Source organism: Embiotoca jacksoni, unplaced genomic scaffold, assembly GCF_022577435.1.
Source record: "Embiotoca jacksoni isolate LCO1_2020_lvr unplaced genomic scaffold, fEmbJac1.0.p SCAF_17, whole genome shotgun sequence".
Lineage (NCBI taxonomy): Eukaryota > Metazoa > Chordata > Actinopteri > Embiotocidae > Embiotoca > Embiotoca jacksoni.
This window is the reverse complement of record NW_027185307.1, coordinates 12606071-12618259: the sequence shown is the minus strand read 5'-3', so window position 1 is coordinate 12618259 and position 12189 is coordinate 12606071. Positions and strand designations below refer to the sequence as shown.

At 39.9% G+C, this 12189-nt stretch overlaps 1 protein-coding gene across 2 annotated transcripts in view; it reads left to right on the top strand.

Moving 5' to 3' along the window:
• cunh8orf34 (chromosome unknown C8orf34 homolog) overlaps positions 1-11425 on the top strand; it is a 58366-nt gene extending 46941 nt beyond the window's left edge. For both annotated transcript variants that reach the window (XM_069151184.1, XM_069151181.1), the window contains exons 12-15: positions 3153-3640; positions 5833-5929; positions 10113-10151; positions 10960-11425. In XM_069151184.1, coding sequence (XP_069007285.1) covers positions 3153-3640; positions 5833-5929; positions 10113-10151; positions 10960-10967 — 632 coding nt within the window. In that variant the 3' untranslated portion in view covers positions 10968-11425. The remainder of the gene's footprint in view (positions 1-3152; positions 3641-5832; positions 5930-10112; positions 10152-10959) is intronic.
• The last annotated feature ends 764 nt before the right edge of the window (positions 11426-12189 follow it).

Genomic DNA, 12189 nt, shown 5'->3' with positions numbered 1-12189 from the left:
TGAGTTTGTCTGAAGAAATGGAATTTGTCTTGCAATTTGGAAATGATTATTCCTAATGTAGTGCAAGGCTCATCTTTGATATATGTGACGTCTGCGTGACTCCGAGACTGCTTTTGTTGTCATGAAGATCAAGAATGTATTTGCTAATGAATCACATGAAAGTGTGGAGTGGAGGCCAGAGGGAATGCTGCCATTTACCATCATGTGTCACACACTTGTTTGTTTACGCATGTCCTCCCACCCTGTTTGACAGCGTCACAGTGTGTAAAGACCTCGTACATGGCTTCACATACCAGAGGTATTTGAAGCATATTGGTCGCACTAAGTGAACCCATTTCTGTCACCCAACAGCAGTCCCAGCTGTAGTGACCATCTCAGATAATCTGCACATCAGCACTAAATCCCCGTAGCTGCCTCCAGAAGAAAAACAGCGTGTTGTTTTTTAGGAGGTACCAAAGACTACTATTTGTTTTAACAATATACTAACTTCTGTCTCAGAGGTCTTCAGATGGCATTGATTTCTAGTTGTTTATCGCTTAGTTAGTGAATATTCAGACTGAGGGCTCCCACCAGGCGTCCCACTGAAGCTGTTCAACAAGCTAATTCAACTCTTTCAAGTCTTTATTAGCTGCTAATACTTTCCATGTTTGGAGCCTGAGCCTCACTTCTCTCTTGCTTTGTTACTCCTATTAAGTGGCTGTGGAATCACTCTTTTTAGTGTTTTGTGATAGAAAATATATTTTTCTATAAATTGCTGCTCACTAAAATTGTTACTGAAGTCCAGATTCACTTAAGAATGGATTTTTTTTTTTTTTTTTTTTTTTAATGCTGCAACAATACGTTAGAGGAATATGTGACTGTCTTTACCGTTTTTCCCCATCATCCCAAGCTGCTCAGTGCATCAGAAATGAAGAATTTTGTGCATGTGAAAGAAATGTTTCCAGGTTTAGAGCCAGAAATATATCATCGCAGTGAAAGTAAATAAATCTTAGTTCCACTGTGTTAGGATTGTGTATTTCTGCCCATATTTGTACTTATCAATCCAAGGACAATGGGTGGTATTTTAATTTATTCAGGCAAGCAGTATGTGTTATTAGCGCACTTGTTTATTTTCAGAGGAGGGATCCAATTAAGATTGCATGAGTTCTGAATGGTTGCATAGCGTGCTACGGCCACGTAATTTCTCACCACGTGCAACTGCTTTTTGATCAAAGACTTGAACAGATCTGTTTCTGTTTCTGCTTGTCTCCCGCTGTCTGTCTTTCTCTGTCTGACTTTCTTCTCTCTTTCTGTTTCCTGTTCTTATTACACAACTTCTGGATCAAAACTTGTGAATGGTTCATGCCATATGGATCTGGATGCTATGTCTTTTATCTCTTGGAGCTGCCATTATATATCAGTATCCGTGCAATAGCTTCTAGTATTTCTGTTTTTAACAGTCGGCTGCACAGGATTTCAAAATACAAGCCGCTTGTGATACCCTTTAAACCCAGGAAGTCGGGGGAAGCAACTGGTTTACAATAAAATCATGAGTGGAACAAGCATTTACGGAAGGGATAGATTTTCCCAACAAAAGCATGTGGTGTTTATCATTACACTGGTAAATAACTTGAGATGAAAATATCAACTTTACGGGAACGGATTTCTCATGAACATATCCTGTGTATTGCACGATATAATAATAACACCAGTCAGGGTGGACGAGGTGTGGGTGGTTAAGAAGTTTTACATGGGAAATCCTCCCACGAGGAACTTCACTTTCCATGATTTGTTCTATAGAATTTATTTCACTGCCATCCAGAGGTATTTGCTGATTTAGTTTTTGGTCTTACTGTCACGATCTACCTCTTTGTGCAGGTTAGCAACCTAATAACAATGCTTCTATGCAAAGTTGCACACAGCAGTCAAGCAACCGCCAAAAGCTGATGTCATGATATGCCCCAAACAGCTGACAGAGTTCATTATCTTACAGCTTTTTGTCAAAAAAGCAAGAAACTTTTACCTTTAATTTTGGAAATATCACGTGTCGAATGTGTTAGCGTTAAAGCAACACAGGCACAATGTCATGCACTACACATGCAGGTTACCGAGCACGTGGGAAAGACACTAACCAGCATGTGCTCTGCATTGTATCTCAGTAAAAGTTGACTTCTATATAATCAGAGCTGTTTAAGCAGAAAAACAGCAATCTAATTACCCATGTCAGAAAATTTGATGTATTTGATCCCTAAAGGGATGTATACAGTACAAAACAGTCTAGAATACATTTTAAACAAACTGAATCCTTCAAAGTGAAATTCTCAGAGCTGAATTTAATACAAACATGGTCTGTTTTGCATACTAAATGGATATTTGTCTGTGAGAAGCATATGTTTCATATTTTTTGCATGGAAAAATGTTGTTTGTCGAGGAGCAGAGAAAACAAGGAAGTCAGGGTTTGTGAAATACTTCTCATGCTTCCTCTTGTTATTTAAGTCACGTCACACATATACAGTTTTCCAGAAAAACTCATTCGTGATGAGTCATTCTTGAAATTATGCCTTTCAAATGATAACTCCCAGGCTGATTTGTTGAATACCGATTGCCAAAGGTTTTGAACAAAAGCATAAAACACGGAAAAAATGACCCAGATGTTGATCCGAACAGTTGGCAGCGTCACTTCTTTTACAAACAGAAATGTTTTTGAGACTACCAGAGAGGCAAACAAATGTGTTTTTGTCAGGAACAGGGAAAAATTATGACCATGCTGTACTTACTGTATATCAACTTGGGGCTTTTTCTGACAGAGGAAACTGGATTCACCACAGTTTACAAGGTCTATAAATATTGTCATCATTGCCCAGAAGTAGGATTAAAACAAGCAGTCTCGCCCACTTTAATGCTCAGTTAAGTTTGTGAATCATCAGTTTAGTAGGACGCACATAGCATGGCCTCTGAATAATAATCAAAAAGTAGGCCTGACTTTATACTGGACTCTTGAAAGTCCATATACCAGAGTTATCTGGGATTCGTATAACGTGTTAAAGGCATTGCCATGTACATGTAAAATTTCAGTTTTCTGATATTATTGAGTAAACTATACCAACTCAGTCCTGAAGTTTAAAGTCTGGCATTTGGATGTTGACTCAGATTATCTCCTTTTTTTTCTCCAGAGGTTGAGAAGGACCTGGCAAAGCTGGCAGAAGTAGGAAAGATGACCACTCGGAGCACCAATAATCCGCACAGTCTACTCCACACCCCTCTGCGCCACAGAACACTGCCTGACACACTTCCTCTGCCCAGCCTCATCTCCAGGCCACAGTCTCCAGTTAGCAGCCTCTTGGGCAAATCTTCGAGTGTGGGCCTCCCTTTGCTGAGCCCCAAGCCCACCACCCTGGTCATGAGTCGGACTCAATCTCCCAGCAATCCCGGGAGCAGGACTCAAACCCCTAGAACACCCAGCAGGCCCCTGACCCCAAATAGTTTGCTGACACGCTCCACCTTTAACCCTGGATCTCATAAAGAGGTGACGTTCAGGAGGTCGCGGAGCCGCCCAGTGACACCTACGAGTCAGCCGACACATACCCGCCCGCTGCTCACCCCTCCAGGACTAAGCACTACAGACAGCCTCGGTGCCAGCCTACGGGCTTATCTGTCTGAGGTAAGACCCCAAACTGAAACACACACTTTTTGGGCTCTTTGTTGAGAAGTCATAAAATCATCAATACGTGTTAGTTTGTCTTAATATAGGAAAATGATCAATGAGGAGGGGATGGTGTTGGATTGTGGCAGCGTCGCCTTTATAAACTCAGTTATTTCCAACAAAGAGAGCTTCAAAGACCTTATCACCACACCAAAGCAATCAAAAGAGAAAAACTAAAAGTCACCACTTTTTAACATTTGGTTGATGTGGTGAGTGACAAGGTCAGTTTCAAGACTTACTTTAAAAAAAAAATGTATCCTGGGAAAAATTGTTATTCCCTTTGTGGCAGAGATTTAGATGAAACATTAAATACCACTCTCATATCTGTCAGTTAAGTATGAAACTACAGCCAGTTAGGATAAAACAAAGAGAAAAAGCTATTTTGGCTCTGTCCAAAGGTAAAAAAAAATCTGCCTTCCTGGGGCTCTAAATTCCACAAATTTACACATTATGCATTATCTTGTTTTTTAAATCTGGACAAAAAAAGTCTGTAAAATTGTTAGAATTTCAGATGAGACAGTGGTATAGGCTGAATCATGTGCGCAGTGACTTCCTGTAGTCAGTCATCCAAAAGACTCCTGAAAGTTACCGGGCCACACAAAAAAAAAGAAGTTGTACGTAAGACTGACTTACATTTTTGTATATTTTTTTTAGCTTGTAGAAAGAGCCAGTGTAGCTATTTACCTCTGCTACCAGTCCTTATGTGAAGCCAAGCTAACCGTCTCCTGGCTGCAGCTCCGTATGCAATGGACAATTAGGAGAATGGAAGAAATCTTCTCATCCAACACTTGGCAAGAAAGTAAATAAGCAAAATCAAACTTTTTTAAATGGAAACAGTATCTTCCATGGCCGTGATCCAACACTGTATTTTACATACGTGATTTATCTACCAGTGAAAGAGATCAAGTTGACCCACATTGTGTAAAACATGGGATAAAACTGTCATAAACTTTGGGTCATGGATTTCAAATAGCTTCAAATGCTTATTATAATGTTTTAGTCTGGTGAGAGTTAACTTTTGTGTAGAGTGTCCAAAAAGTAAAGCTAAACATGAGAGCCTTTAAACAGTAAGATTGTGAGTGAGAGCACCAGAACACACACTACCACACATGTCTATATCCTCTCTTGCACACACACGCACACACACACACACACACACACACACACACACACACACACACACACACACACACACACACACACACACTTCGTGTGGGGTTTAGCGGAGAGTCGTGGAGGTCTGTACAGTAGGATGTCATTTCACTGTGGAAAAATGAGTCTGGCATAAAAGGGCCACTTTTAGTGGGATTTCTTTCTTATATTCTCTTTCATGATCTACTTCACAGCAGCGCTATTAAATATGAGACTTTTTTTCAAAGCTTTATTAACGGTGGGCAGGAATTTTACAGTCCCTTTGTATGCTCTTTGACAGTTTCGCCAGTTGACACCTAGTGACATTATCCAAAACACTAGTGCACCCAGTCCACTTTTATTGAGGCCACCTGGTCGCATGTAGAAAGAGTGAAGCATAAAAGTGAGGCCTGGTTCACAGAGAGAGGGAATCATTCACCTCTTAAAAGACTGGATGACTAAAAAAAAGAAAGAACTGGTTTTCTTGTCCTTCTTTATTTGTGTAGTCACTCAAAGTGGAAACTCCAGTATTTTAGCCCCAAAACATGACGACAAGCTTTTTGTAGGGACATTGGGGTCATTTATTCATAAAGGTTTTGCGTAGAGGACTCTCAGTATGACACAACACAGATTTTGTAGCACTAATGAACATCTTAGTGTGTATGTGTCAGGTTGTGACCCCTCTTGGGGTTAAAAGTTTTATGTATTTCAGTTTTTTGACCCTTTACTCCTTTTACAGTGTCATTACGACTTTCCATGTAATTAAATAGGATGAAAAGAACATGTATCTATTTCAATGTAACGACATTTGGTAAATTGATTTAGGTTTGATATTTAAAATGCTGAAGACATATTTCTGTACATGTTTTTTGTACATTTATTCACTTCAAGACCTTGAATATAATATTTACATGTAGAGTGAAAAACAGGCTGGTTAAGACTTTTCCATCTCTACTATTTTCTGTCGATTCTCTACACAGATTATGAATTATCTTCCATTTCTATTTTTCCATTTGTAGGATGAGTTTTACCAGCAGTTACAGGCCATCAGACAGCCTTGGCATATTCCCAGTGACACAGACAGCGACATCCTGGAGCCTCCTGAACAGGATAAGAGTGAGTGGCCTACCTATAGCTCTTCCTTCCTTCTGTCTTTTGTTTATTTTCTAAACTCTGCATCAGATTGTTTATCATCTGATTCAGGTTCCCCTAACAGGAGAGCAAACATTCACAGTTTAGTTCAGTAGCTGGGAAAACCTCACTTCACAAATCTGCCACTCCAATGTTTTTACCGTCTCACAGCTATTTTTTTTTTTTTTTATTACTGTAATGTCACGCTACCACAGTGAATTACTGCAGCATTAAAGTGGCAATAGAAAAGTATTCCTTGTAAAATTCTGAGATGAAGCACAAGAGCTGACATCATTTCCATATTTCACTGTTGAGTGAAATCCTTGAGGAGTTCTGAAAGGGGGGGCGTTATGTCGTGTAAAATTTTCTTCCCTGGCATCATGTAAGAGATATATCTCTATCAAGATCCAGTCGATAGACGTGAACGATTCTTGTTTGAAAGTCGTAAATCCAGTCATAGTAATGGTCTGGCTGGGATATAGTACAGAATATTCCTTTGGCTTTGAACATGACAGAATTAAATCAGACCTCCTTGACTGTTCTGGTCCATAAATCAAATGAATGTATGTGGCAGTATGGCCTGATAGTCAGAGACTTGCCAGAGTGCAACTTAATAGTTCTAAATCCACCGTGATCCACTAAGAAACTGTCAAATTTATGCTGTCTTCACACTGCTTAATGTGTGGCTGAACTTTTCCGATCCTCCGAGACGTTGGTAAGAATTTATTGCTGTAGCTGCCTTAAATGAAAAATAACTGATGTAAACATTAGATATTTCTGCTGTGTGGGTATAAAAAATACTGTATGTTGGGTGGATCAAACAGCACTGTGAAAACTTTTCTATTCTTAGAGCCTTACCCCTTTTGGAAAATATAACACCTGTTCTGTAGGGTCAATAAAACCCCAACGGGTTTATCTCTTGGGAAGTATGAATATTCTCTGCAAATTTAATGACAATTAATTCAATGTCACTATTACTAAATCACGAGATGTTGTTTACAAAGTTTATTGTTGACCACTAACTGAAAGCTCATGGAGTGTCTAAAATGGGAATGGTTCATCCTCTGGGGAAACTGAAATGTGCCTGGTACACATATCAGTCAGAACGTTTCGTGTAAGTCTTTGACGACCATGAAAATCCGCACAAAACCCTGTGGAATCCATTGCTTGGTTTTTGAGATACTTTATGGACCAACATGGTCTTCATGGGGAAATTATGACCTCATCAAATTTAAAAGCCAAATTTTATGATAATTTGACTTATAGTTGTTAAAACTTCTTGCTGTGGTCCAGTGTGCTGGATGAACCGACAGAGACCAACCACCTATCCCATAGACCAGCACTGCCACATTTACATCCCGCCACCACTGAAGTAAAAATACAAACTTAAGTGAGTTTATGAATGAGTCCAAAAATCATACTTTGTAAGCCATGAACTCAGAAATCTTCTCAAATTAACTTAGCACTGTTTTCTCAGTAAACAAAGAGTCAGCATCAGCTACTCAATCTGAAAATGAAGTGTATGTGGGACTCAAAGAGACAGCTTTCACTGACGTTATGAAACAAGAATTCCAGTCAAACAAAAGATCAAGCAGGCGAATGGTTGTCACATGGAAATATAACCCCTCTGACAAGTTCCTCTGGAGGGTCGTTGTTTTGCCAAATGTGTATCTTTGCACAATAAATGGATACATTTTCCTAATAGCCCCTGGGGGGCTCTAAGCCTTGGCAATGGTAATGGCATGTTGAAAAAGGATATGAACCACATATTGAATTAGACGTGGTTCAGACACAGGAGAGGGAGACTGACAAAGAAAAAGAGACCCAATAGCCACAAGACGTGACAAAGCACTTTCTGGCGTGAGAGAGGGCCCACAGGGCCGTTCTCTGAAATCTGGTTTGTATGTCCGTGTGTGCGTGCATGTGAGTGATTGCATTAGTCAGGCTAAGACATTAAAATTGTTTTCAGTGAGCACTTTTGCCCTCTAAATCAGATTTGTGTGTTTTCTGAGGTAATTTTTTGATCTATTAAATAATACACTTGAAAAGCACACTGGCAGCTGAACGCTCAGTTTGCGCCAAAAAGAGTTAAATAATGGTAATCCTCAAAAAAAGGAACAGTCATGGAAAACTTCTATTTACCTAAGTTTTTGTCAAAATTACTCTTAATATCAAAACAAAACAAATTTGATTTAAACGAAATTGCTCAATTTCTTCTGGCAAGATAAATAAATGTATTTCCATGTACTTCTATGCTCATTTATGTCCATAAATATCAGGTTCACACATAGACCTGTTCATACAAATGAACGTGGTTTCCCGATCTGAAAAGTGAAGCCAACGCAGAAATGTCTTAAACTGCAATATCACCCTAGGCCACTAGGGGAGGCTCCAAAACACCTCTGTCACCAATAGACACCCATTCAAAAAGCATCGACTTCCGTCAAGAAATACAAAGTCAATACATTTTTTCCACAAGTCATTATGGTGTCATTTGCTAAATGTATTCCTCCTGCTCAGTGTTCTGGTGGTCCTTCTGAAAATAATTTAATCATGAATTAGATATGTGGCCTTTAAAAAAGGTATGTTTGGGAGCCTCGTTTGATTGACATGCCTGGGATGCAGTCTGGTTGCCGGTGAAGGTGAGCGAGTATAGTGTCCTCAGGTCCTCAGTCAGATCCACCCCTCACTCCTACCCAGTTCGTTCAAATAGGATCTTATCTGACTTCAAAAAAACAAGGTGGTGACAGCCAAAATGCTTTAAAATAGCAGTTCACAAACCAGTGGGTGCATCACAGTGGGTTTACACTTGGGTTTCCATCATTAGTGCATGAGGCCCTCTTCCCAGTATCACAGCAGATGTGTCTGAACTGAGAGCTAAATAATTGAGAAAAAATCCATAGCTATTTCCTGTTATTCTATAAACGTCCACAATGAGTCAACCACACAAACCACAATGGAGATGAAAGTCAATCCTGTTTCTCACTTCTCACGTCTAAACTCTTTGTCCTTTATGACTGAGGCAGTCCTTCAGCGCATTCATGAATTCAACATGCATGATGTATACAGTGGAAATTAAATCATCATTACAATCAGTATGTTATATTTTACACCTGCTAAGATTGCTTACAGGATTCAGTCTTTCTAATGTTCAAAGATGGTTTGTTTTGTTTGTCTACCAATATTCAGAATAACTAATTGCAGAAACATATTTGATGTTGCACATGTGGACATGTTGACTATTTGAGCATGCTGCATCAGCTGCCTTAGTAAAGAATCAGATTACACGTATTTTCTTTGTTGCTGAGAGTTGCAGGAGGAGATTCATACCGCTCCCGTACCTGTAAAATAAGAAGCTTGTTATTTAGATAACAATATCTGCCTAGCAGCATCTCTCAAGCTCACTAAGTCTGAAGATATACTTGCTTTAAACTAGACGTTGCATGCACATGATAGCTGCCTCTTGTATTCTGCGTCTGTTTGAAGTGTTATTTTTGCATGTCCTCAGAAATTGATGCAACGCTTTTGCCAGTAGCAATATACACATGACCTGTAAGGGCAGTGTAGGGGTAGTATGGTGATGTAACAGGGTCAGGGACCTGCAAAACTAAATGGATCCAAGTTTTGGACCGCTACAGCAGGAAATGCTTGAGAAACGGAGTGGGGACGATGCTGATGGCGTGTTTCTCAGAATTAGCAAAATATTGACCCCACCTCAGTTGTCGGCCTCTGTATTGTTTCTGGCAAATCCGGATGTCTAATGATTTCTCTCGTGTGCCTGTTAGTGGAGTACTCCAGTCACACGCAGTTAGGCAAGTATGTGAGCAATAATGTTCTCAATGCAAATGTGTGGTTCAAAAGCAAGTATATGTCTGGCCTAACATGTGATATGATGTTTGTTGTTTCCATACAAAAGCTGAAGCACAGAATGTGCTGGCAGGCAACCTGTTTTCCCCTTTTTCCAGTCCTTATACCAAGCAAAGCAAACCAACTTCTGCCCGTAGCTCCATATTTAACATAAAGGCACACTATTAGAGTATTCCTCTTCATTTCAGATCAATCTTAGGAAGAAAGAAAACAAGTGTTTTCCAAACAATTTTGGAACTATTCCTTAAGTGTCATCATTCTGTCATACGTGACACATTTTCTGTATTATTTTTTTCCCTAGGTGGTTCACGAGATGCCAATAAGAGATCTGTGTTTTCAGGTGAGTATCTGAACAGTTAAAGGCTTCACAGCCTAAAAACGAGAGGGACTGACTCACCTCATAATGTTTTGGATCATCTCAGCCACCAAAACCCAACCATGCTAAGTTTTCTGCTATTGTAAGCAATTGAGAGAGCCTCAATGTCTGTCAATGACCTCATTTGTAGAGCCACAATATGTTACCCAAATAACTGCCAATGGGTGACTTTACTGTAGAAGCCTCCACCTTCATTTATGGTCCATTCAATTACCGTCACAGGCTAAATGGAGGGCACAGTGGCTCTGAAATGTGATTGGCGGAGGCTGCTTGTGTGTGGAGACGGGAACACTATTTTCCCAGTTCCATTAAGTCACTGGGGTTCTGAGTTTACATGCAGCAGACAGCGTCAACTCACAGCGTCAACATTTGGGAGAAGGAGAAAGTCTGTCTAGTCTGAGGTTGTCTGCGGTTCTCCTTCTTGTGGCTCCGGAGGTGCCCACAGTTCCCAGTGTCAGTGTGCCAGTCTGGAGGGAGATCTGAGAGCAGGCTGCTGCCGCTTGGCTATCAGAGAGGCTAGAGCATTGCCACGGCAACCAAACTCAAAGCTCACTGCTCTCCCAAAGCTCTCCCATATTGTGAAATATGGTCACTGGAACCTCCACTGGGCAGCACTAAGCCTTATTTTCCACCTCATGTTTGTCTATGACATGTTCAAATATTCAAATGGCTGTTTCATAGTAATTGCCTGTGTTATTATTCTTATTAGAGGTTAAATGTGTCTGATTTTGGTTTCTATGAGACTGATGTTTTTTCCTCTCATTTTTTACAGGCCTATAGTGATGAAGACCAGAGACACTGATCCAATCAAACTATTATGCAAACTGCTGGACATTTTGAATATGTGTATACAGACAATTATTTTTATAATTCATATGAATGAGAAAACAATATTGTATACTTTTTTCACAGATATTTCATAGACATTGTACTGTAACTGTATGATAAAATATGGGAATATTACTTCAGAGTATGAAATATACCATTTATTTTTGTTTGCTCTATAGCATGCTATTGAACTTCGACATGGAGAAAACAGATGCATTTTGTGGTTGATAGACTCTTTTTTTTAGGCCTAGCGCATATTCACATCGTGAGGGCAGCACATTCATGTTAAGAAAGTGTTTATTGACATGCACTGTTAAAAGAGTTAGTGTTTTCCAGATAGCAAATAAGCAAGTTTATGGTGGGCTTAGGTGGAATGCCATTATATTCATTAAAAAGATTTGGTCAACTTGTTCTGTTGTTCTGTTCACTGACCCTGTCGTACTGAGAGCCATCTGAACCTCAACTTGCTAAAACTAAAAAAGGAGTTGAACTCAACATTTGAATTCTCTTCCATCAACACACTAAACTATTTTTTGAAATGATCAGCATTGTCATAATAAAGTACAGGTTTAAGATATCCCAGATTACGTAGGCCATCTAACTTTTTTTTTGAGCCGAGTGGTTCACTGAGAATGTGCTCTGACGATGACTGCGCTGCTCGTGTGTGTTTGCCTGGGCGCGTGTTGGTTAAACTGTGGTTGTCTGGGTGTTACACAGGCGACGTCAGATCTGGAGAGACACACACACACACCATGGACACAGCCTCCAGCCTAACACAGTCTGATCCCTCCATTCAAACCCTACTGAGTTTTGTGGTAAACTATACCCAGCCATGCCAGCTCTCAAGACTGCCCCTCGGGATGTGGTGAACAAACTGCTCAGATCTCCAGTCTCATTTCACTGAGGCTGATTCCTGTAAAGGGATGTGTGAGAGGACTAATCACTTAAAACCCCATCCTGTAAAACATGGTATGTTGATTAATGTCCCATGAATTTTTGCACTTTGTGTTCTCGTTGGAAAGGGATGTGGTTTTCAAAGATCTGTGGAAGAATTTCAGGACATGGCATAATTGAGTCACTTTGGTGCCCTGATATAATCTTTATAACACTATAAACAATATTTTCCTGTCAGAAAAGGGAAACGTCTTGCATTGCAGGTTACAATTTTCATATT